Source organism: Dermacentor silvarum, chromosome 6 (assembly GCF_013339745.2).
Source record: "Dermacentor silvarum isolate Dsil-2018 chromosome 6, BIME_Dsil_1.4, whole genome shotgun sequence".
Taxonomy (NCBI): domain Eukaryota; kingdom Metazoa; phylum Arthropoda; class Arachnida; order Ixodida; family Ixodidae; genus Dermacentor; species Dermacentor silvarum.
This window is the reverse complement of record NC_051159.1, coordinates 72760203-72787397: the sequence shown is the minus strand read 5'-3', so window position 1 is coordinate 72787397 and position 27195 is coordinate 72760203. Positions and strand designations below refer to the sequence as shown.

The 27195-nt window shown below is 46.9% G+C and overlaps 1 protein-coding gene across 1 annotated transcript in view; it reads left to right on the top strand.

Moving 5' to 3' along the window:
• LOC119455579 (enhancer of polycomb homolog 1) overlaps positions 1-27195 on the top strand; it is a 72189-nt gene that overhangs the window by 11618 nt on the left and 33376 nt on the right. The window contains exon 3 of the mRNA XM_037716980.2: positions 10236-10381. Coding sequence (XP_037572908.1) covers positions 10236-10381 — 146 coding nt within the window. The remainder of the gene's footprint in view (positions 1-10235; positions 10382-27195) is intronic.

The window sequence follows — 27195 nt, the reverse complement described above, 5'->3', positions numbered from 1 at the left end:
AGGAACAAGCAAGCTCCCAGGCCGGTGCTCAGCCAATATGGTACCTCATCATTCGTGAAGCACACCTACCTGATGGGAAATTGCTGGCACGGGACCAGCAGGCATGCGAAGGTTTAGATGCTGTCATTGATGGTGGCACTGTGCCGCATTTTTCTGCCGCCATAGCTGACAGCTGCAGTGTGCCGTCCTCGTTGAACTAACAAGCTCTTTGAGATGCACAGGGCGCCAATTCAAGTGTGACCTATTCCGCGTTCTGACTTGCCGTTTTCTTGGAATTTACCACGTTTATACAACAGCCTATCACCCATTGGCCAATGGTATTGATGGTGCGACTGTATTGTCAGCTCAAGGTTACTCTCATCGCCCATGATGCCAGTGCCTGCTGGGTTGACAAACATTCCCGTGTCCTCCTGGGCATCCACTCTACTGCTTACCTACTCTAACACTTACCCTAGAGGAGTATATTGAGCAGCTACTACTCAGGTTGCTTTTTCAGCGACTGGGACTGACTCCTTCCTTAGTGCTTTCTACTGAAGATATGTTTGTCACCAATGACTTCGCCACATCGTTTCATGTCTTCGTCCTCCAGGAAAACGCTCAGCTGTCCCTTGTGTCACATTACACTGGTCCTTTTCCACTTTTCTACCAAGCTGAAAAGACATTGATAATACATGTTAACGGTCATGATGAGGTTATTGCATTCGAACGCATGAAGCCTGCGTTCACATCGAATATGTTGTCTCACTAATGCTACCTTATTCTGCCTCTGCTCCAATCGCGGCGCTAAGGCCCTCCGTTAGAAAATGCGTTACCTGGGCACTGCTCTGATGTCCCAGGCAGTAGACTTGGGTTTTATTCTGCTAGTGCCTTTAGAGAGGGGGGGAGCGTTATAGTGACGCTCTCATCTATCTACTTCATATTGTAACACAGGTTGAAGACGGAGGCTAGCAACATAGACATTGTCTCTTAAAAGGCAGACCAGAAGAGAAGGCGCATCCAACGCGCTTCATCATCTTTCATGGTGGCGACCTTTGCGCGTGCCTTGACACAAGGATGTGTGGAAGCCCCACATCCTTGTGTCAATTGCCCCCGATGTGAGAAGCGGCCGAGTTCCATCAGCGACGTTGATGACAAAACATTGAGCTCCTGAGATGCAATGTGGATGTTCTCGTATGCGCATAGTATGGCTTCATGTGCACTACATGAACAACTTCAGTGCGAGGACGACGAATGAGCGGACTGGAGTCAATGTCGTAGGTTACGTCACTGAGGCGGCACATATTATTCTCGGGCTCAAAATACCAGCGCAGCAACTTTTCTAGGAGTCCACGATGACGGATGGCCGTCCAGATCCACACCCTGACACTGGGATTGTAATGGACGTCGCGTCGATGCTGGTTGTATCGCAGGGTGTCGGTACGCTGTTGGCTCCGTATATGATGCTGAGCAAGCTGGCCGGCTTCTTCGGCTTTTTGTAAGAACTCCTCCATGTGTTCGCTGGTCGGGCTATTTCAGCCACAGGTAGCATGGCATCAAGTGTTGAGGTGACGTGGCGTCTGTATACAAGTTCGAATGGAGTGAAGTGTGTGGTCTCCTGTACACCAGTGTTACAGGTGAAGGTCACATTTGGCAAAATCTCATCCCACGTCTGTGCTCTATGTCGATATACATGGAAAGCATATCGGCCAACATTCTGTTCAGACGTTTTGTTAATCCATTTGTTTGAGGATGATATGCAGTGCTCTTTCAGTGAGAGCTGTGTGTTAGCTGGAGAATGTCCTGCATCGGTTCAGCTGTGAATGCTGCACAGCAATCAATGACGAGAACAGTGAGTGCACTATGTTGTAGGAAGATGTGGCGGACAAACAACTTGGCCACTTCATAAGTCTCCTTGCGGAATAGCTTCGGTTTCTGCATACCGTATTAAGCAGTCAGTAGCAACGACCATCCATCTGTTGCGCGCGGAGCTGTCACTGGGAATGGACCAAGTAGATCCATTCCTATTTGTTGCAACACTGCGTCTACAGGGTGGATAAAGTGAGCTGGTTTAACAGGCAATTTCTTGCAGCACTGGCAGTCGCGGTACCGTTGCACAGAAGACACAGCCGGGGCCAGTAATACTGCTGTCATGTCTTTGCTAATGGCAGGCTTGCAATATAGACGCTGTCTTTATAATGGCGGACCAGAAGAGAGCGTGCAGCTGACGCGCTTAGTCTTTCACGGCGTCGACCCTTATGCCTTCCTGCAGTGCCTGACATCCTTGTGTCAATGTTTCATTTTCATTCTGGAATTTTTGCACTATGCTTGGGCTCCTTGAGCCCCTTGCACTCGAGAATAAACCATAGACTTGTTGCTGGCCTGACCAGCCACCTATGCATCTGCCAAGCCTTTGGCACGCCCTTCAGCTATAAGACCTCACTTGGGTCGCTATAGCACATGGTCTTGTGCAAGAGCTTTGTGCTCTTGCCGTGCGAAGGTTTAGGTGCTGTGGTAAATGGTGGCACTGCGTCGCGTTCCTCCACTGCCTTGGCGGGTTATTGCGTGGTCCATTTGCTGTCGAATGCCAACTAGCTCTTGATGATGCTTGTGCCCTAGTGCAAGAACTTTGGGGTGTCTGAAGGTGTAGATGTTGTGGTCGATGGTGGCGATGTGGCAAGTTTCTCCGCCACCTTGGCTGACAGTTTCTGGGTGCATTTGTCATCGAACGCCAACTAGCTTTGAGACTCGCATGCTATTGCACAAGAGCTTAATGGTGTCTGATTGTTTAGATGCTGCTGGTCGATGGTGATGCTGTGTCGAATTTCTCTGCTGCCTTGGCTGATGGTTGCCGGGTGCTTCTGCTGCCAAAGTTCACTGCATGTCTTTTACTGAGTTGTGTTATTTCGTCTTGCCAGCTTAGCAAAGCTTTGCTTAAATCGACTCCCTCAGTGCGTGGGATCTGCGTGACTATTGTGCTCACACTTTTGCGTTCTAGCGTCTTGTAATGACCCCTCAGAACCATTACCATTGTTGGACAGAACCGGTCATGAACTAAAGGACACATTCAACCACCATGAGGGCGAAACATAGAGAGGAACAAGAGCGACATGGGAGGGGTTGTTTGCTTGTGTTTATTTGTTGTCTTTGTTCTTTTGTATTTTGTCTTAGCAGTTGACATGTCCTTTAGTAAGCACAAGCTAAGCGAAGAACAAGTTCTTGAATCACCACTTTCTATTCCATTTCCATGAATTACACAAGGTATTGGAGACTTCACACCTACAGTAAGCAAGCTGAGAGCTCAGAGTGGTGCTAATACTGGCGCTTCTGCACCTTGAGTCATGGTAGCCAGAAGGAAGTCTGTCTGTTGGCATGCTTTGTGATGTTTATCTTGAGTGAAGGGCTTTAAAAAGAGCTTTGCTCATGGGGGGGGAGGAAACTGGTACTGCTTTTGCTATCACACAGATACCTCTACTGGTGGCCTCCAAAGGTGCTGCTGTAATACAGTAAAACTTCGCTACAGTCGAACCCACTTATAACAATATTCAAGTGCCCTAAAAATTTCATTGTTATAACTGGGTTGCATGAAAAAAAGAAGCAAACTTGGAGGATGGCAGAGCTATTGTGAGAAATCTATAATGGCAGGGAGGCCAGTACCTCTCCGCACCACCTTCCTCGATCCAGCTGCTGATTGTGTCGACTCGTCTAATTGTTTAACTCTGCCTACTGCGCACTCTGGCATGTTATGGCACTGGTATAACAACTGCAAAGAGGGGTCACCGGCAACAAGTGACATGCGAGCTCCACAGAGGCATCGCTTTGGTGGCCAAAAAAGTGACATTTTAAAAAATGCGAGAAGGTTGCTGCAGCACCCTCTCAGCTTGAGAAATCCAGAAGAGACGCTGGGGCGAGAACGCCACAAACATCTCGCCATGTACTTCTCACTGGCTTGCACGAGAAAACCCCATGTCCGTCAGCCTTGCTTGCTTTGTGCGAAGCTTGCTGACGTCTTTCTTCATGGCATTCAGGTGCTCCACATAGGGCAGTGGAAGGTCCCTTGCGAAAACAAAGCCCCGGAAGGAATGAATCATCTGTAGGGGCCTCCTGTGAAGACAGCGTTGAGGCAGCCTGCCCTGCAGCGTCATTACTGCCGTTGTCGCCGTCACTATCCGACGCAAGCATGTTCACAAAGATCACCTCCTTGGTTAGAAGTTCTGATGTTTCTAATGCGTCATCCGCATGTAGAAACTCTTCGAGTCTTGAAGCATCCTCATTGACTGCAGACCTAAGTTCAGTCATCACTTAGCGGTGGGAGCTTCGCAGGCTTCGTATAAGTCACTGCTGCCTCGGACAAAGCATGCTTTCCTAAAGCAGTTCCGCACTGTAGAAGTGCTTACTTTGGACCACACACCAAAGATAAACTGCACGGCCATCGGATTGATCTTCGAGTGTGGTCACTCCCTACTTGTCCGCGTGGCCATGTCCCTCAACGAAACTAACTTGTTCAGGACGTGGCAACAACACATGACTTTAAAATTTGCGACCACGCTGGCGCCCATGGGCTGCTAGCCTGCCGTCGTGTTCAGGGGCAGGAAAAAATACTTGCACGCTTGAGCGCTTAGACACTTTTTTGCCGTCTTTGTAGTTCTTCGCGATACTGCACTTCGTTTCCAAATCTATAGCAGTGCGCTTTCTTTTCACCGGCGACGACAGAAGACAGTCACGCCAGGCTCTCGATGAGGAGAAGGCTGGAAGATAAGTTCTATTGTATGGGCGCGCAGCGGCCATTGGGGTGGCGGGCGAGGGTGCAGCAGCTCGAATTTCTATTCCTTTTTCTTTTCAAGGATTTCATATTCCATTACCTTTCGGTGCGGACACTGCAGCCAGACTTCATCGTTATAACTGATAAAGCGGCATGGGGGCATTGTAGTAAGCGTGTTATTTCACCATAGAAAACATACAAAAGTTTACTTGTGCTTACTGTAATCACTTTTGTCTTGTAAAGCGAACTGTGCCATATCGACTCGCGGTGTGGCTGTCATCGTGCTCTTCGCGATCTTTCGCAGTTCTGGAAAGTGCAAGGGCCACGCTCACCAATTATTACGGCTTTAGTGTGGGTGCAGTGATGCCTCCATGGATAAGCATTGGAAACGCACAGTAGGCAGGGTGGCAGCCCCAGCAAAAAACATAGCATCCGACTGGCATGCCTATGTGGCCTACCATTGAAACCCTATCATGATAACCACTTTCATTTCTCTGGTCAAATTAATGAAGGAGCTAACAGAGAAGAGTTTATCTGCGCATGCATTGAGATCAACTCTTCTCTGTTAGCTCCTTCATTAATTTGCTGTTCTGCTGAGTTGATGAGTTCCGTTATCTGGGAGCGAAGTGCTTTCCTCTTCTTTGTTATTACTTCTTTGCTCATTGCTAGGCGGTAAAATGACCTCTTACTTGTCAGTCAGCCGTTCCGATGCTTACGGTTTTCACTTCGGTCTCGTCGCACGATTCAGATCGATTCACTGCTCCATCGCCGTTTTCTTCTCTGCTGCTTCTTTGCAGATTCACCTTCTTGTGGGCGGGGAGGTAGTAATCCTGGTCACGGCACCATTGTTAAAACGATTGAGACCGGTGACTGCTTCGAACATGAACGGTTTATTGAAGAAGTGAAGTAGTGAGCGCTCGCGCCAAGGAGCCATTCTGTTAATGTTCGTCTTCAAGTATCTTGATGATGATATTTTACAGCAGCGGTTGTGGCTTTGTGCTCATGGAAAGTGTACTGCAAGGCTTTTAATAACCCAAAGAACCGCAGATTAGCCCCTCTCCCAATGTCAAGGGCCAAGGTTTAGCCCGGTACTACCACGTGGCCGTACGCGCACACTTCGGGGTCCGTAATCGGCGTGACGTGTCTGGAATCGAGATGGCAGCCCGAGCGGCCACGACGCTTTTGACGCCCGTAATTCGGCGTGTCGACGTCGAATGCATTGTACGCTGCACAGTCAGGAGCCCATGTGTTTGCCGCTCGTAATTCGGCGTGTCGATGTCGAATGCATTACACGCTGCAAAGTCAGGAGCCCACGTGTTTGACGCTCGTAATTCGGCGTGTCGATGTCGAATGCATTATACGCTGCATAGTCAGGAGCCCACGTGTTTGACGCTCGTAATTCGGCGTGTCGTTAATCAGCGTCCAAACCATTCGAAAATATGCCGCTCCGTGACAGTAGTACACATCAGAGGAATCACTGCTCGACTCAGTTGCAGCAGTGCTACCAGCGCATGCGCGAAAACTCTATGGTTGTGCGCCCGTCAGAAGAACCAAACGAGTCGGAAACTTGCAGTAGGCCTTCATTCTGTCGTCAAAGAGGGGCAATCGGTTTTCGTGAACCCCCCCGTCTTGAGAAAAGAAATGCAGGCATGGCAGCATCGTTTGTATGTAATTGCACCCATGTGAGCAACAGACGAGCAGGCATGTAGTGGTGACCCTTGGAGAGATTAGGAACCAGATAGACATCAGTTGTTACAAATGCAACAAACAGAAACAAACCGTGAGGTGAAACCAAAACTAACCGCCGTGTGAGGGCGCACACGCGGACGCGCGAGCGGTCGCTGAAAGGCTAGCCAGCATACAGCCGTGGAATGAAAACCAAGAGACCACTGTGCAAAAAAAAATTCCATGTATCCACATAAGGTGACAGCACTTGCTGGGCAAGAAAGAGTTGAAAAATAGGCACGTTTTCAAAGAGATAGCGCTGTAAATACAATGTAGACCGCTTATAACGTAAGTCGCCGGAGTCACGAATATCTGCTCTATAAGCGGTACCGCACTATAACCAAAATAACGATTTTCAAGCCCTGCACGTATGCAAAACATGTAGACCAAGCATGTAGACACGCTTTGTACTGTCGTGTGTACATCGCTATTACGTTTTCGCCAGTGAGTAGGCGAAAACATAATCTCGATGTAGCCGGTGCTCTTCAAGCTTGACAGCTTTGCACAGAGTCAAAACGAAACAACTGTTTGCCGCAACCGCTGCGGAAAAAACGTGACCGCTATCAACGCGATTATGAACAGCGACTTCGCGGTGCTGAAGGCACGCGCCCGACGCACACACCGAGTCTGGACGAATTAACTACCATTCGCTGCAACAACTGCAGTCGAAACCGCATTCGTTATCTATGCGATCATCGATGGCGACTACGCAGTTTTTTTAGGCACGCGGCCGACGTGCATACCGAGTAAAAACGAAACTACTGTTCGCAGCAGCCGCTGCTGAGAAAACTGCGGCTGCTATCGACGCAATCGTGGATGACAACTACGCAGTTACGAAAGCCCGCGGCTAATGCGATGTTATGCACGGCGGTAAACGCGAGCACGAGGTCGCGGGATCGAATCCCGGCCACGGCGGCCGCATTTCGATGGGGGCGAAATGCGAAAACACCCGAGTACTTAGATTTAGGTGCACGTTAAAGAACCCCAGGTGGTCCAAATTTCCGGAGTCCCCCACTACGGCGTGCCTCATAATCAGAACTGGTTTTGGCACGTAAAACCCCATAATTTAATTTTTTTTTTTTTAGAATACAGACTTTAAAGACACAAAGAGGCTCGAAGCGTTCCGGCGTTGATGTCGTTAACGTACGATTTCAACTGATGGCTGTGGCTATGCGGACTCTGCTGCTTCATTTCGGTTGGACGCTAGCGCCGTTCTTGCTCTTTAGTGTTGCACATTTGCAGTGCTCCTCGCTCACCGAGCCCCGAAAGTAGTCCGAATTAACGAGAGTTTGATTGCATTGAATAATGCATACGCCGGCCGGCAGCACGTACCTCGTTGAGAAGCGTGGTCGCTACCGCCCTTGTCGGCGAGATTTTCCTGTGGAAGTTGCATTATAACCGGTATTTCGTCTCACGCGGCTGCACTGTAAGCGGTATGCGTATACATGGAGTGCTATGGGAAAATTAACGGGAGTCTGAAAAGACCGTGCTATATCCGGTCCTGCACTATAAGCGGTTACATTATAAGTGGTCTATATTGTACATGGAATCGACCATTTTGGAATAGTTTGCGGCGCCGTATATTTACTGCAATAATTTAGTTGATAGTACATGCTTGCTGTGCGTGGAAGACAGAGGAAGGCAATATGAAAAGAAACTGTTGAACCCTAACCAGAGGAAAAGTGAGTACATGCAGACCTTGTGCTGCCTTTGAGAGGTTTCTTTTTGAATTTACTCTCATGGCCCACACAGTGCACAGTTCGGAGAGCGAGGCCTGAATGCCACTTAAGTGGCTTCAATGGAAACTTACTACCGGATCTTTCGGAGTGATAGACAGCTGAGTGACCAGCTGGCTGCCACCCTGTCACCCTGCACTTGGAAAGGTAAAGAGCAGCAGAGGTGTAAGGATAGGTGAGCATCCATGGAAGGCCGAGGAGCACACCGCAGTCCTCAGCTCACTAATACAGTGCTTACTGATGCCCCCAGCTTCTGGGGCGTGCTAACCACAGTTAAGCTAAACCCTACCTTTGGGCTTATGTTGTGCAAACTTTCACACATACTTCGACACGTCCGTGTATGCAAAAAACTATCATCATCAGCAATGGCTCAAGCATTATTGTCGTCTTCCCCAGCTGGCACGTTGGCGCCCCTCGGCGCAACTGCTTGAATGCGCTCGTGCCATTGCTCCCACGTTCGTCATCATCTTTTGCCACAGCTGGCTCCATTGCCGCTCATCATTCCAGCGTAGAATTTCACTTCTCTTCTGTCGTAATGGGAAGAGCGCGTTTACAGGGGTGTGAACCATTGATTGTCTTACATGATGGACAGATTTAATTTTGAAGCAATTTTGACAAATCGCAAGCGGCAATGGCGGGCGGATGCTGCTAACCACGCCGCCGAACAAACTCAAGACATCGAACACAATCGTTTCTGCTTCGACAACAACTTGTCCCTCATCAGTGTGATCCACTTCGACGAACAGCGACACAAGTATGAATGAATGAAGAGATTCTAAGGCAGCATGGAAGAACAAGTGCACATTTCAGTAAACATGAAGTTGATGGCAAAGGGGACGGTTAGGTATACAAAGGGACAAGCTTCGCTTATCATCGATCTTCAGGGAGTGGAAGGGCCAATTTTTTTTTTTTTTTTGCTACAGTATAAATACAGTAGTTTCACCAAAGTGTAGCTTTATCCGGATAGTATGCTTTTATGAGAGCTGTTGGCAGCTAAGTAATGGAGTGCTGACTTGTGCCATACTTTTCTTCCAGTGTGCAGCATTGGCATAGCCTCTTTATTTTTTATTCCATTGCACGCTATGCTTGAAGGAGTTATTGAAATGATAAATGCTGACAAATTGTAGCATTGTCAGGTTGCTGAGTCATGTGCCTACTGATACTTGCAATCATAACAGCCACGCACAATAAGTGAAGAAGTCAGTGACCCTCCCTCTCCTGTTTATGGCCACGTCACTAAGCACGGACAAGTGGCTACTTTATCGCACAATTTTACACCAATGAGCCACCTAGAAAGGAACACCCGTCAGTACTTGTCACAGGCGAGAGCCAGAGCACTGGAGTGTTAAGTGGCTTGTAATAAATGAAACCTAGAAGCTATTGCCACAGAACAAAGGGAAACTGAAGAAGAAGGCCCCACGTACATTTCAGCATATTTTTAGTGACCATGCTTGCAATGAGAACACAATGGGCAGCTTTTGATACAGTTGAAGCCATTTTTCTCAGTTTACGTTTTTTACAGAAGTTTGCATTATCAAAAATTATTGTTTGTATATTATACAAACCAGGCTTATTTGTAGGACATGTTCTGAGGTAAAATTTTATGCTGAATGCTACTGTGAACTCAAATCTTTAGTTTTTATGCTTCTTTTAATGCACAAACTGAAATTTTCAACGCTGTGGGGACGTGCAACGTTAGTGGTGCTAATTATGGAAATTTATAAAGTAATAACTACACAAATAATATTAATATTAATATTCCCTAATATTATATTAGGCACAAGAATGCTAAAATTTGCTGTCATTTTAAAACGAAATGTTTTGTGACTAACGAGATAATGCTTCCTTTTAAGAACCACAAGTAAAAGCTGGGAATCATATTCACATTGCCTGCATGTAGGGGATGTTTGAGTGCAATGCTCTCTTTCTCTTGGCCCATTAATTCTTTTTTTTACGTGTTTGGTGTATTTTCAGCAAACTGCCCTCTGTGGCCTGTGTTGGCCTAAGTAACCCAAGTGTCTTTTTTTCTTGCACAGCATTTGCGATGGATCAGGACATCCCGGACTATGACATGGACTCTGAGGATGAAAAGTGGCTCACACAGCAAGCAAAAAAAATGGAAATCAACCCTTTACAGTTTGAAGAGATGATGGATCGGCTAGAAAAGGGCAGTGGGCAGCAGGTTGGTGCCTTACAGTTTCCCTTTTCACACCTATGTCCTTGCTTCATCGCTGACACATCGCATTGGAAGTCGCAAAACCGCTGCCCTTACTGCAGACGTCACTTTGACTGACCGTAAAGAACCAGCAGCTGCCATTTCCTGCTCATGGTGGTGAAGATGCAAGTTGCAAAGGATGTGCCTGTGGTTTTTTGTTTGAAAGGGGTTTACAGCATTTATATATACCCCATCATGCAGCACATGTCACCCCACCAAACCAGAGTAGTCATTAGAGTAGTGTGATGTGGAGCTCACACTCAACACGTCTGTCCACGACTGTGGTACTAGTAGTTGCACCTGGTGGGTGGTGGCTGAACTTCAGAAGCATTTTACATGAGGTCATGGCATGTGCTGCAGTTTTCTTTCTTTTTTTTTTGTGCACAATAAAGGAATGTGAGGTGAAATTTCCAGCATATGTGAGGCGTCGTCCATTATACAGAGAGACACAATTGGGACAAGGATAGAAGACAGACACTACTTGTTTGTTTATTTTACCCTCAGTATTTGCACCTTACAGAGGGATGGGGTGGGTATATACACAGGGAAAATTGGAAACAAAGCAAGTGACAAATGTTCTTGATATTTCATGGTCATTTTTAGTGTTTGCACGTACAGAAGGGAGGGGCATACTATTACATGAAATTCGGGAACACTAGCTAGCAACAAACTCTTTCGATATCTCATCGTCAATTTTAGTGTTTCCCACAAGTGCAGGCGTCACAGCAGAAGTTCTAGACACTGTGTTGTTGAAATTTTTTTTATTACTATTATTAGTCCCCTGTCAATTATTGTAGTAGTTTTCCAGGAAACGGAACTTGTACAGGTTCCAAAACGTTGCAACTAATTTTGACTTCGTCAGTGTCTGTAATTTGGCTTTATTAACATGCTACCTGACCAGAGGAGCTTTCGTCAAACTCTTGACTTTGTTTTGTGGTCTAACCACTTTGCTGCACACTATTAGTTAGTTCCTCTCTCTCACTTTTGTCTCCCTATTTTCATGAAGCTGTCATTTCTGTGTAAACAAAATTTTTCTGCTTTTCTCATCTTACTCGCCGGGACAGCGCAGTGGCTATGGTGTTTTGTCACTGAGTAGAAGGTCATGGTGGCTGCACTCAGAGGAGGGTGGGCGAAATGCAAAAAAAAACACTTGTGAACTCTGATTTAGGTGCACGTTAAAGGATCCCCAGGTGGTCAGGTTTAATCTGGAGCCTTCCACTATGTTGTCTGTCATAACCTCAATGTTGCTTTGAAATGTTGACCAAATCAATCTGCTCTCCTTGCATTGTGCAGCCCCTGTCTAGAATCCTTGTCTCCTTGTGCCTGGCCTTTGAGATACTGCCATTCGATGTGACTTACTGCTTTTCCGAATATTGTCACGGTAGCTGGCACATGAAGAAAACGAATTTTTAAGCTTCATACATCTCGTGAGCACTCGGCTGCTATATACGGTGACACATGCTGCATTTGGGTATGAGTAATCACCACCATGCTCACAAAGAGCCCTACAGCTCCTAAACACACGGGAGTTGCAAATACACACTGTACAAGTGAGCATACAGAAAGTCTTGTCACTACACAACTGCATCTATTGTATTTTGTAATGAAAAGCGGCTTTCGTGAAGAACATTACGAGGTTTGTTTTCGAGCACCCATGTGAGAGGCACGCTTCGTGAATTTGAGCTGCTTTTTTAATATAGAGGATGTGCTACAGCTGCTCGTTGAGGTATATTTTGCGTATTGCGAGCTTTGTTGCATGACCTGTGATAGTTCTTGCAGTGGTGGTGATAGACGTCAATGTGGTATCAGTAGCATAATGGTCCCTTAAGAATGAGAGGTGAAAAGTGTCACTGTTAGTGTAGGAAAAATCGTGCAAGCATGCTTCGTGCAGCTGTCTTCAGTTTTCTTTTATTTGTCGCAAACCAGTGAAGGCGGCAATTTCACCACGTACATGAGCTCAGTGTAACTGCTTTTCCAGCTTAATTCTTTGACCCTCGTTTCGAAAGGAAGACGAGCAAAATTTGGATCAAACAGATTTTACGGGTTTGTAGCCTACTGGTGATCATGGTTAGGCCAAGTGGTTAATGCTAGCGTTAAATCATCAGCCTATATTTATGTCCACTGCAGGACGAAGACCTCTCGCTGTGATCTCCAATTACCCGTGTCTTGCGCTAGCTGATTCCAACTTGCACCTGCAAATTATCTAACTTCATTGCCCCACCTAGTTTTCTGCCGTGCTTCTCTTGGTATCTATTCTGTGACTCTAATGGTCCACCGGTTATCCATCCTACGCCATTACATGGCCTGCCCAGCTCCATTTTTTCCTCTTAATGTCAACTAGAATATCGACTATCCCCGTTTGCTCTCTGATCCACACCGCTCTCTTCCTGTCTCTTAGCGTTAGGCCTAACATTTTTCGTTCCATCGCTTATCTGACCCACACGCTATTTTTTCTTTAACAAGAAAAATGTAGCATGCCTCCTGTTCTGGCAATCAAAAAAGGATGAAACCAGCCCCGTTGAACTTCACTGAATGGAAATGTATTTACAGTTATGTCTATTGTCAGCAGTCTCAGAGAGCACTTTATCTCTGTCTGTGACCACAACATATTGTACTCCGTATAATCCATTGCATTTGGGCATATTTTGCATTTATCAAACAACTCCAAAACCATCGCAACAGGATGGTGGCCCCTGCCTTGACTAACCACTTCGCTAATTCATCCTCTGACACATTCGGTCTGCTGGAATGTCAAAATGTGTCACATAACTTTGTTACTGCTAGCTTAGCATGTAAAGTAACTTATCTTTCGAATCAGCTTTTGTAACCAAAGATTAAAAGTGGCGCGTCAATGCAAGAACTTGTTCAGTCATGATCGTGTGATGACAGCAGTTATGACGCTGGCCCTCACGGTATACTTGTGAGCACGGTTTCAATTTCGTATCAGACTACACATCGAACGCAATTTTCGGACCAATTTTCTTGGTTCTTGGGAACTCAAGCTGCATTTTTTATTTATTTATTTATTTATTTATTTATTTATTTATTTATTTATTTATTGCAATACCTTCAGGGCTCAAAGGGCATTACAGAGGGGGTTAGTACATTCTGTCTATACAATCACAATAATGTAAACAACAACACTGTTATATATGGAAAAAAAAAATAAAACCAATAATTACCAGAGTAGGTTATTCTAACAGAGGTCAACACCAAAGGCCTTAAATGACAATACCGTAAGCAACATTATGTTACATGCAAAATACAAAACTTATTAAATTAACAAATAGCTGCGCAGGTTACTCTGAGAAGTGGTCAACAACTGTGGCCTTGACTGACTGTACATCTTCAATGCTGGCAATGGCACTGAGAAGGTGGTTCCATTCTGAGCTAGTCTTTGGTATAAATGAACCATGAAACAGGTTAGTTTGGCAAAAAGGAATGGCGACCTTATACTGGTGACCAGTGCAGGCTGGCAAATACTATGGTTACGATAAAAGTTCGCTTTTCAGCGACTGGTTCAAGAGAAAAACTTTATGAGAGAGACAAAGACGTAAAATTTTTCTTCTTAAAAGCAAGTTCGGAAGGCCAAGATTATATTTCATCAGTGAAACACTGGTAGTACAGGAGTAGTTTGAAAAGATGAAGCGAGCTGAGCGATTCTGAACAGGCTCTATTGCATCGGCAAGGTTATGTAAGCCTGGATCCTAGGTAGCAGATGCATACTCGAGTTTAGATCTAATTAGCATTTGATATAGCAATAATTTTAAATGGCTTGATGCTTTATCAAAATTGTGGCGTAGGTATCCTAGTGCACAGTTAGCACTGTTAATGATATAATTAATGTGAGTATGCCATAAGAGGCCATCCGTTACCAATACTTATAGGAGGTTACGTGCTCTAGTAATGTGCCATCGATTTCATAAGCAAGAAATTCAGCGGGATTAGAACGGTGAGAGAATGTCATGCTCTTACATTTATTGGTATTTTGAGTCGTAAAGCATTTGCTACACCAGTTAGAAATATGGTCCAAGTCAAACTGGAGGTCAGATTCGTTACTTCATGATAAGCAATGCAGTCCTCAGCAAACAACCTTGTATTAAACATAACTGTGTCAGGAAGGTCGTTTATATGTCGTATTTACTCGTATAATGAACGCACTCATGTAATAAACGCACCTCCCCACTTTTCCAAAAATCAAGAAGTTTGTTTTTGCTTTTCCTCGCATAATGAACGCACCCTGAACTTGCTGCCGTGAAGTACTGTAAAAACCGGAATATAGGTCGAACTTTTTTTTTCAAAAAACCATTGCGAAAAGTCGACCCTCGTCTTATATACCGGACATTGGCGGAAAAATTATGGAAGTCTTGCAACAATGGGCAGATGAAGCAAACAGCCGCCTTCGCCATCGCATACAGGTTGATTTTTCACATTTTGTTTCAAAATGAGCGGAAGCCGACGGCAATTCACCGCGGCCTTCAAGAAAAAGGCGACTGAGTATGCGGAAGCCCACGGCAACCCACCAGGTTGCCGTGTGCTTCGTATCACGCGACCATCGACCCGCGTGTTTGTCAGCACCTTATCATCACGGCACGGAGCAGCATTTAAATAAATACTGTCACCATTGTGCAACCGGCTGATTAAAGTCAAGTGTGTCTTTCGGTACTTTTGCCATTGAAAAAGATTTTTTTCATTTTTAGAATTGGTTAGTTGGGGGGTCGACCTATATTCCGGTTCGACCTATAGTCCGGTTTTTACGGTAGGAGAGACGCTGTACAATCGGCATCTGATTTGGCGTCCGATGGGTACGATTGTATCGGACGCCGTAGCGACGCCGAATCGTACTATGTGTCTCCTACTCTACTTTTATTGCAACAGCAATTATATGGACACTCCAGGTGCATTTTTGCTGTCGGCGCCGACGATGGCGCCTCAATCTCCTGCGTTTGAGGGAAACTTTTGAATCGTCTGGAATTCCAGAGCACTGTAGAGATTGTGTGGAAAGGTGTGACAAAAAGATAGAGGAATACGCTTCAGTATTTTTGGGAATCTTTGAGTTGATGTCATCAATACCACAGCTGGATGGCAATTTCAATCCGCGAATTAACTTGGCAACGCCTGAAATATCGCTGATTACAGGATCCATGGGAAAAAAATCGCAATCATAAGGTGGTGGTGGTACAACAGCAGAGCACTCGGAAAATGATTTTGCGAACACTTCATTTAATACATTGCAACAATATTCTCTGCATATAGGTTCGTCACTGAAATTTGTAAGAGATATCGCATTCTTTTTTCTGGGCTTACCGCTATTCCAAAATCTTGATGGGTTAGTGGTCAAGAGGGACAGGAGTGCATCATTAAAGAAAACCTGTCTGGCATGTCTGATAATGGTGCGATAAGTTTTAAGGCTGTCACTATAGATGCGCCAATGTGCAGGGTTGTTGGCACATTTTGCTGGGCGAAACTGTCTTTTCGTCTTGTTTAGCAGCCTTTTTAATGTTGTGGTAAACCAAGGCGAGCGCTTCTTTTCGGAAATTATACGTGTTGGTACATGTTTATTAATCAGTGATACCAATTTCTTTTTGAAAAGCTTCCAGCTCTGTTCAACGGTACGATCAAAGAAACCAGGCATACAATCCTCTAAAAAAAATTCAAATTCTCTATTAATTGTAGTATAATCTGCTTTTGTGTAATCGCACATTGTTTTAGGGGCACTTATTCTCTGTGTGACAGGGGCTGTTATAAAAAAAAATGAATGAAAGAGTGGTCGCGCAAACCTGGGAACAGACTGGGTGACTTTATAATTTCCGGGACAGTCGTAAGAACTAGATCGAGTGTGTTAGCTGATGGCGGGCCAATTCTAGTTGGTTGGGAAACGAGCTGCGTGAGGTTAAAATGTAGGCATAATCTTATGAAGGCTGCGCTTTCAGGTGATGATTCTGTAACAATGGGGTAAAAGATGGACCAATTTATATTAGGGACATTGAAATCACGTAAGAGTGGTAAGGAAGTGTGGGGAAAACGTAATAGATTGTTTAGTATGTCGCGCAACTGTTCACAAAAACCTGAACTTGCACTTGGGGTTAACATGTGCAAAGTATCATGTTTTGATGATTCACTCGGGTACTAACACAAGCGAGATCCAATTGTACTATATTGAGTACCACCAAGCTGGAAACAAGATTATCCACCACAGCGATGAGTACTCTGCCACCAGATCTGACACCCCGATTATAGCGATAAATTATGTTTCTTTTGCCACAGTTAGACAGTTTGTCATCCCCGATTTTCACGGACAGTCAGGTTTCTGTGAGTATGACGACATCAGCCAAGCATGTGTTGGCAACAGAAGATAAAGCTTCACATTTGCTTAGCATTTCTCCTAATGTTAGTGAATAAAAAAAGACAAACCTGCGTGAGGTGTATTATGCTGCACATTGTTAGGATACCAATGTGTCACTACTGGCAAACGAAGAGCTTGACGTGCCCTCGTCTGTACTCGGGTTATGGTTCTAACAAAGTTCACAAAGTTGACAAAGTAGATGGAGAGTAAACATGGCATTTCTTATTTATGTACAGTTTATTATATCACACGGAGAACTGATGACCACTGGCTTTACTGTAATCAAAAAGCTTTTTTTTTGTAAATTTCTGGTTGTCTGTCTGGCAGAAATCTTCATTGACGAATATTCTAGAACTTTTCAGCTTGCTGCGTGATGAAAATATGCTATCTCTGAATTTGAAAGATAGAAACTTAACAATAGCTGGCTGACATTTTTCAGGCACTGTAATTTTCCAATATTAGAATTGAGTAAATGCATTAATCATTTAGAGCTGTCATTTTCGCTTGCAAATCTTTCTAGGGCAAGCCAAAAATTTGAATTTTTGGTGGGAGATAATGTGTCGTTGATGCATTCACTGACCCCTGGCACCACAAGGACAGACACTGTAGCTATTTGGGTCATCATTTGGATTTGCACGTTCATGGCGACCCAGTCGAGTTTTAGTTATTCGATGAGGGCTAATTTCAGGATCGAAGTAACGAAATCTTTAACCCATAGAACCTAGTGGAAAAATTGAATTAGTTGGAGTCAAATTAGCCAGCCTTAGATTAAAGAATGTCTGCTGTAGCCACAGCTTATATAACGCAGGTACAGCTCATGTATTGTGTTTTTATCTTGCATAGTCGGGTGGAAGCATTTCAGTATTGGCAGGGTGGGAATCCTGCGCCAATTGCGCCATTTTGGTACTCATGCAAATTGCTGAGCCAAATTGCGCGAAAATCAGAAAAATGACCGAAATGGCACCATGCTGCGCCAGATCGGCAGCTGTGGCAATCATCAGCGAAAGATTGCCAGCGCGGTGCAGGGTGTTGTGCTGCTGGTCTTGGAGCGCATATAAAAGTAACTTTTGTATTCTTGCCGCCAGTGGCCCAATTAAGCCACCTGAATAAAACTAAAGGTAGCAACATTATTTTAACTTGCCGGCAGAGTCGCGAGCGAGGGCAGGGGAGGATGCCTGGGGCTTATCCGTGCCTCCCTGTTTGTGGAGCGGAATCACATGGTTGTGCTTGCACCACTTCCGTGGAAACGCATACGGCTGGCAGCGCCTTATGATTTCTTTAGGATGGGAACAAACAGCGCTTTGACGGGACGAAGTGATTAGACAGACAAGGCGCTTTGTTTTTTGTTTTGACTCGTGCCAGCGCCAAGTTGGCTTTTGATCGTGGTGTGCAGCCCCGCAATCGCGGTGATCGCGAATCCTGATATTGCGTCGATCGCATTGCTGCGCAGCGCTATCACCGCTAACAAATAATGCGAACTGAGAGAGCGAGTGGTGAGGCAACGTGCGTGCAGTCAGGGTACTCTGAAAAGTAGAGGAGGGAGAGTGTTGCTCTCTATCTTATTCGGGGGGCTGAGACCATTGGCGCTGAGCCGTGCTCCCTCAAGGGCTGCAGAAGATAGCGCCAACCTTTCCCTTTCCCTCAAGAACCACTTATCGGGGGGCTGAGACCTAATTACTCATTGTCAACGCCAGATGTCTAGGTGCTTCTAGTGAGTCTAGAAGCGAATTCAGTCACGTTTAGAATCTTGGTTCATGTTGCCACATTACCTAGAAATGTCTAGAATGTGTTATGTAGCGGTGTTATATATGAGATAATGTCGTTCCCTCTCTCTTTGTAAATGTTTTACGGCCATTTCATAAAGACTCCTACCCGCGCCCGAGCGGCGCACTGAAGCGGCCGTAGTAGTGGCAGTTTCTACTCGTTTATCGACCTCTGAACAGAGACCATCGTCTCGTCGCCCCACTCCTCCGATCCGGTCGCCGGCGGAAGGCCGGATAGTTGAGTGTGGCCTTCAGTACGGGAGAAAAGGCGTCTGCGAGCGCACCAGCCGTCCCTTCAATGCGCGTCTTCGCACAATCGCAGTTGGCAAAGTTTCGTTTTCTTTTGCGTGAAGAGAGTGGGGAGAGTATTGAAGACTTGCGGAGGGGAGGGAGAGGGGAGAGCAGAACAGAACACTATTACGCCTGCCATACTCGAGCATCGTTCCACCATTACTGTAATGGAGCTCGGAGCGTCGCGAGTTCAGACGAAACGCACGCGGGGGCAGTGGCTGGGCCGCGTCTCTGGCGGGTTTCTCGCACCGTACGGCTCGTCGCGTTCACCTCGCCAGTGCCATCTCCTTCTCTTCCTTTATGTCCTGCCTGGCGCTGCCCACTGGCCGTTCCTGTTGCGAGAGGTTTTCGGCGCGTATCGAGTAGTGCGCGTGTGAGAAGGTAGAAAGCGAGCGCGAGACTCGAAACAAGGCGTGTGTGCGAGTTCGCTAGCGGCTGGGCAGCCTCACGCTCGCGTGACGCCGCGTTCAAGGACGCGCGCGTTCGTTCGCGGACCCGGCTTGCGTGGCGCGGAGGGTCGCTGTGCCGGAAGTGACGACATCGCTCCTCTCCTGTCCCTTCTCGCCGTGCCCTCGCTTTTCTCCGGCGGTCATACACGCGGCGAGCCGTAACCGCCGGCGGGAAGAACGCATTCGTTTTCTACTGTATCCTTTCTACTTCGGCTACGGTTTGCGTGAGCAGTTATTGTACGGAGCAGACGGCGGGATCACGGCCAGTCCCTGCCATGTAGAAGATTGCATCTAATAAAATTTAAAAAGAAAACTTTTTTTTTTCTTCGAGGGGGTTGGGGGTGCCAGTTCTTTGCATATATGGGGAACCAATGCTGGCCAGGAGGCGCTACGGCAGTTTGGATGTGCAGCTGAAATATGCTGACACCATCCGATAGGGAGGCTCCGAAAATGGTACCACATTTTGGATGATAGCAGACGCGCGCCTGTATCAGCTTTCGTTCTATGCATCGAGCCAAGCTCTGACCATACCTGATGCGCGGTGGAGAAAAGCGCATGCGCTCATACGTTCTAACACGCCGGTTCCCAGTCAGGCCAAAACCTGGACACATGTACCTCGAGGTGAGCGGTGGAATTGATAACGCGAAATCGCAGCATGTGCTGCTTAAAACTGTTTCTACCGCTCGCTAGGCAGTGTGTTATGGCGCTGCTGCTGGCACGCGAAGTTGCAGCGCAGGTTGCCCATATCCAGCAAAATTCGTGTTGGTCACGGTGTATGGGGAAAGGCCTAATTTTAGTACTGCGTTGATTGTGCGGTTCCGGCTGTCAAAATTAAACGGAAAGATGATTTCACACTGCAAAGAATGATTACGATGACTCTTCGAACATCCAATCAAACAGATCTGCAAGGGTAGTGCAGTGAATGAGGATTCCGTCTCGTCGTTTTCTCAGGTAAATTTGTTTATTAAATTTTTACAGTTCTTGCTGGCCAAAATGCGCAGTAGCGGCGGACACCAGAAAAAAATGCGCGAATCGCCCAAAATTTGTTTTTACCAGAATGTACTAAATTAATGTCTTAACATTTGTGCACGATCGTGAGTCCTGCTTCTCAGTGTGCGGTCGCTCGTTAATGCGCACACGTATATACAGGCCATAGTCTTTTCTGCGAAGATTTTGTGTGTGCGCGTAGATTTTCAGACTGTTCGGGTGGCTAATTTATTATTGGGGGCCTGCTACCTTGTTTTGCTGTAAATTAAATGGGGAGGAAGGAAAAAGATTGCCTGCACTGTCTTCGCAAGAAAAAACTTGTAGGACGCTTAAGCTTCGCCTTGAAGAGTGGAACGCGATAGCATTCAAAGATCCCTGACTGCTTCTCACTCTTCCCGGCAACTGCAGCTTATGTAACCGTAATGTTTACTGGGAAACGCTATGCACGAAGGCGAGCTTTCTGGTAGAAACACGGCCTCTTTCGTGGGCCGATCTTCTGTTATTGTTTCGTTTTTTTTTTAACATTTCAGTCTAAGAAACTGAAGGGGAAAGGCAGGGAGGTTAACCTTATGGGAAGATCCGGTTTGCTACCCTACGCTAGGGAGAGAGGGGAGGGGGAGGTAAAGTGACAGGAAAGTAGATAAAGAAAGGGAGCACAGATACACATTCACAGTCGGTCACTGTTTCAGTCTAGGATTTGACATAAAAGGCACGCGCTGTCGGAGTTTTGTTTCATGGCATTTGTTTTTGGGCTGTCATTCTCAAAATTCCGAGGAATAGCTTTGTAAAGAATGTAAGACAACGTGTGAGCAACTTGGTGACAGAACTTTAGGGCAGTATAGAATATATACGCAATTTTTCGCTCGCGGGACGCCGCCGCCGACACTGGATTTTCTGCGACACGGGGCCCTTAACGCTATCGCGTTAAAAATTTACCGACGATTACGATACTCCCTAATGCGAATTTTGAGCGCAGCTGTTTGGGTGTTTTGAATTCGCGATATGTTGTGGCAAAGAATTTGGTTCTGAACGACAGGGTCTTCACGATGGCGGCGCTGGGTCTCTGCTCGGGCTAGGGAGCCTACATGTAGCGCTTGAATGTAGGCTCCTTAGCTAGGGCAGCTCGTTTAGCCACAGCGGCAAACGAAGCATTTCCACCGGTTGCGCCGCTGATTGTTCAGAAAAAAAGCGTGAACACGGGAACGCGTGGCTCGCGCGGAGCGCATTCTCTAGCGGCGCAAGCGAAATAGCGCATGCGCATGGGTCCGAAATCCACACCAGCTCTTATGGCGAATTCCATTGGGAGAAGAGGAGCAGGGCGCCGCGCAGTGTGGAGTCGGGTGGCAGCGCAGTGAGAGCAGGGACACTCGACCCGCCACTGGAATACGGCGTGCATTCTGAGAGCAGGTGGGAGGGCGACGTGTGAGGAGAAATGCACCATGTAACTAAAGCAATCGACGTCCCACCATTCTCTGAAGGAAAGCGGCAAAACACGCGTGATCGACTTTTGATCTGTCGGGCGTAACGCGCTGTCACCGTTTGCGACCACGTACTACATACTTTTGTGCAGCGCCGATGCATCCCACAACGTTTCCGCCTGCAAAGATCATCTGAAACTGCAACTTGAATCTGAAGATAAGCTCCAGCAGCTTTCGCTGCTGTCACCGTCGAGCGTCTCAAGCACTGCAGCTAGGCGAAGACGCTTTGCTGACGCTGTCCCTCGCGCAGCCGACGAGAATCTAGGCGGACTAGGAATGCCAGGATCTGTCGCTAAATCGCTGCGAAGCTCGCTCGTATCACCGACGTCAAATTCGGCGGTGCCAAAACACCAACTACGCTTGGCTGCCGCCATTGCCGCCGCGCGCGCCGGCTGAAGCAAAATAAAAAGAAATTAGGAGGATATGACGGTTTAAGTTACGTGACTTCCTTCGTACTCCGCTTTTCAGGTGAGAGCAGGCCGGACTGCTCTCGGCGCAGCGAAACTGCTCTTATTCTACCACTGGATGACGGCTCTCCCACTCCTGTTCGGCCACTGAAACACGTCGCCTCTGGAACGAGCACTTTCAGCGTGCTTTTGAGTGCTCCTGTTCACCCAATGGAATTCGCCATAAGTTTTCATAGCGCTCCATAAGTTTTCATAGCGCTCGCCGCATGCCTGGCTGCCGTCGTTGAACATGTCTCGTACGCACGGTGTAAGATATTACTCTTTAGGTGAGGACACTCGCGAAACGCGATCGACCAGATAAAGTAGCAAAGGCGCGCGCCGATCGGCACGGTGACTGCGGCGGATACCTATCGGCGGTACGACGCGCAACTTCAACACAGAAAACTTTCTATTGGTTTAATCTCCCGTTGGTATAGCAACCGGCGCTTCGCGGGAAATCCGAAATGATTGGGTGATGCGCGAAACTAGGTCACCGGGGAGAGGGGAGAACGTGGGGGAGAGGGCATGCGCGCTTTCCTTGTCCTGGCAAGCTCTCGCCTGCGTTCTAACTGAAGTTGCGCCGATAGGTATCCTCTGCCGTCAGCGGCCCGATAGACGCGCGCCGTTGCAACTTTATCTGGTCGATCGCGTCTAGCAAGCAAGCCGAGAAGTGTCCACACCTAAATCTTGCACCGGTGCTCGTCCGGCACTCCGCTTTCCTCGTCACCCATTTCGCCACTCTCCTCCTTCGCTTTCCTCCTCGCGCTCTCTTTGCTCGCCGTCTTTCATCTCCCGCTGCGCTCCGCGTTCGCTCGGATACGAGGGACGCCGAGGCCGACGCTCAAAGCAGGAACTGGCGCCTAAAGGCTGCGCTCTAAAAAAAAAGAGAGAGAGAAACGCTATTGCTTTTGTTAGGGTGGTTGGTGCGAGATCGTAATTATGACAGTCCATCAAAATTGCCGTCCAATCTTTCGGTTGGCAATGCGCCAAGGCACAAATGACTCACTTTCAATATATCCTTGTACAGGAGGATATATCACTTCATGTTGCAGTTACAAGTAATCATGTTGCAGGCATTCTGATCAATTATTTCCTGTTCGCGTTTGAATTTATATTGACGGTACATGGAACAGTAGTTACGTCATTATCCAGTCTCCGAATTGGCCTGCGTGGTGTTGTGGGTAGCGGGGGCAGCGCTGCCAGCCCCAGAAATCTCTCTCTTTCTTTTTTCTGCATGCGTCTCTGCCTCACCTTGTCACTCGTTTGTAATATCGGTGCGTCCGATGCTCGTCTTTCGTTAAGATATAAGTTGATGGAGGTCATCATACCAACGCCACACGGCTCTGGTTCGGCGCGGATGTCCACTTCTCGGAAGTTGCTGGATCACCGCGGGCACCATAGCGGGGAACACCAGACTTGAAAGCCAAAACTTTCGTTTTTTTTTTTTTTTTTTTTTACTATAAAACGGCACATCTCAGAGAACCTCAGCACACCCACGTTATTCGGACTCTTGAGTGACCAAAGACGACATACGACCACACCTCGCACGTGCATTAAAGCGGCGAATGCCGGACCCGTTTGTCTATAAATGTTTGCCTTCAACATGCATGGTATGATGTCTCGATTTCATTCTTTTGAAGTTGCCGAGGCTAGTGTGATACAGCACTCGCAATCGAGCCTTGAGGCCGATCGGGATACAAAAACAAAAAATTCAACCGCGATTACCTTTTTTCCGCGAGCTTGTATAAAGGAGCCAATCGAAATTAAAAAAAAAAAAGATATGTGGATCCCACGCACTGTGCGAATCGATGTAAGCAAACCTTTTTATGCTGTTTGCTTTGATTTACGATAATTATTGTTCTGCTTGTCGCTTCTGGTCGTGGTGCTCACAATGCTCGTCATCTTTCATAGCCGCCACGCGTTGTTGCCTTGCCTCACGTCTTCGAGCCAGCATACATTCGCGGTCTGCACCACGTTTCGCTGCATATCAAAGACGCTCCTGTCCCGCGTGACGCTTCTTTCGGGCCTGGGTGTCCTCAACGCTGAGAGCACGCTTGGGAGCCATTTTGCTGGTGCGTGTTTACGTGCTCCTTCTGCATACGTGGCCAGCACGCTGTTGAGAGGCCAGCTCCAAGCGCTCTCTTCAGGTTATGAACGATTGTTGTGTTTACACTATCGCAGCCCAGCACCTGCATGTTTGTCACATAGGAAAGCAAGCACAGCACGCGCTATACGCACAAACTGAAACGCCAGCGCGGCGTCACCAGCCGAGATGCGTGGAGGTGAGCGCCATCTGGTGGTGTTGCAAGAAACTCAGCGGCACGCACGCCAAGACCATCACAGCAGCAGCTCCCGGAAAGTGGAGAGAAGAGACAAAAAAAGCTTCGCTTTAAAACCCGATCCCGAACTGGCTGATCTGATCCAAAATGGGCGATCCCAAACTGGCACATCTGTGGGACTAGTGCATGTAGGGGAGTTACAATGTGCCTGAACACAAAGCAAGGCACAAAGATGCCGATAGCGCTGTGAGCGGCCGTGGCGCTGTGCTTGCATACCGTAGCGCTCCAAAATTGAAATGCACCGCAGATAGGCTCTACATTTACACATTTGAGCAACGCCATTCGTGCCTGTGTTGGTCGCACAAGCACTTTAGTATAATGAACCATGTTTGCTGGTCAGGCGAGTTGCGCGGCTTGTTTCTTGATATTTCTTTGACGTTTTGTAGCAAACATAAAACTGTAATAGCAATTGCCAAGAGCTTCGGTCACAACATTCTTCCTTTTAACAGAACTTCAAGTGCATCGAACGGGCGTGATCTTCAGGGCAGATTTTTGGTCTGCTATTCGAAGGCCAACGCGATACGACGTTGAGGATAGGATTACCACAAATGCGCTTTTGCAACAATGGGCGCAGCGACAGTTGTAACTTACAAAACTAATTTGCTCTCCGTGAAGATTAACCCACTGCCTGATGGCATTATGCTTCCGAATGTGATCGTTTGGTCTAGAGGGTGTTGGTTTGGCATCGAGTTGCCCTACTCTGGAGCCCTCGCTGCCGCTCTAGGAGCCGCAACCTTTCCGATATCTTTTTCTTGCAGCTAACGTCAGTAAAATGAGTACACGTCTGACAAAAGTGGTATACGTGGTTAGCACATGCCGTTTAACCTAATATATCAAATACAGTGACCTGAACATGTCACTGCGACATGGTCCTTGACGCGCACCTGCGCTTGAGGTTATTACACTGTCCTGCGCCAGCGGTGAATCCAAACGTATATAAATAAAATTGGAGGACGGTTAAGCTTTGCCTTTAAGAGTGGAACGCGATAGCGTTATCAGGCTCCGTTCGCATCATTTTTCTTTATGAGTAGGCTTCACTGCACCACACGACGTGGGAAAGCCAGCTTACAAAGCCCAAGCTTACACTTATCTCCTTAAAGGCAGCTTCACTTTTAAACCCAAATGCATTGCTGTGAAGATATTTTTACTGGAGCAATTTAAGCCGTCTTATGTCAAAATGTGAGGGCCCTGGGACCTTTTTTTAAAATTATTTTATTACTTGTTTGCTGTTGCCCCGAGGCATGCGCGTGTACAAAATTTAGAAAGGCTCAGTTTTCAATATTACCCTCAATGTTGCCTAGAACCAAACTATAGCCAAAAACTATCAGCATTGGAGGACACTTAAGCTTTGGCCTTTAAGAGTGGAACGCGATAGCATTCAAAGATCCCTGGCAGCTTATCAGGCTTTTTTCTCGTATATTCAAATTACAATCCAGCGCTATCACGCCTGTAGGTCATGGGTAAGTCGTACTTTACGATATTTTTGACGGATTTTACTTTGAGAAATTCAATTTAGGTTCACTAACGCTTTGCGTCCACGCAGAGGGCCTGTGTGGTCGGGGTGCTTCAGGATGATGTGGTTCGGCATGATTATTTCCGCCAGACGCCGATGCGTACCGCCGGCGCCGGATTTTCTGCGACAAGGGGCCCTAAACGCTATCGTGATCCCATGCGCTGTGGGAATAGATTAAGTGAAGCTTTGTATGCTGTTTGCTTTGACTGACGATAATTAGCGGTGATGTTGGCGGCGAATCATGCGTAATTTGTTCAGCGTTTAGTGCAATACGATAGTGGTGAGTTGATGTTAAACGTCTTGCATGCACCACTGCTGTTTGCGTAGTCCATGTAACACACAGGGAGACGTATTTGCTTGATGCGTTGTTGTGCGTCATTGTTCATAACCTCTGAGAGGGTTGAGCCTCACATGGCACATAGCATCGTGGCAGAAGTGTTACACTTTAATTTAATTATGAGGCTGTAGGTAATTCAATTATTATAATTGTATGTATACACACATTCGGCGGTCTGCACCACGTTTTGCTGCGTAGCGAAGAAGATTTTGGAAACATAACATGGAATTTGTCGCTGTACAGAACGTGTAGAGATTTCGACGTGGAAACCCTGTACATGCAAATTTCGTGCCCTCTGCGCATCGAAGCTTGCGCTGCAGGATTCTTTCAGAGATAAAGATGTTTATTCTCTCTCTCTCTCTTTCAGAGATATATACCTTACGTGCGCTTATCGAGAAAGGGTGCTCTTGCTAGGGTCGCCGCCGCCGAAGAAGCGCCAGTGGTGAATTAGGCGTCGTTTACTCCTGTAAATCACTGTCAGTCATCAGCGGTGCGCCGGCAACCATGCAAGGCTTGCTTGCATGGTTGCCAGAGCCGTCAAGGTCTCGTCAGTTAGTGTTCAGCTGAGTCACCTGAGTGGCAGCATTCTTTTTCTTTTCTTTTTTCTTATTTTTTTTTTAGTGTCAACGCTCGTGTTCTCGATATCACGTCAGTAGCGTTCTCTGCGCTATGGTTGCGCGCCCCGGAGATAGCGTGTATAGTTACAGTAAACTTAGCTCCCAGTCGCGCTAACAATGATGACGTTCCAGCAGCTTTGAGGATACTTTCCGCAAGATATCATGCGACTAGCTCTGGACGCATCGGCGATAGCGTTCCTGGCACTGTGCCGATC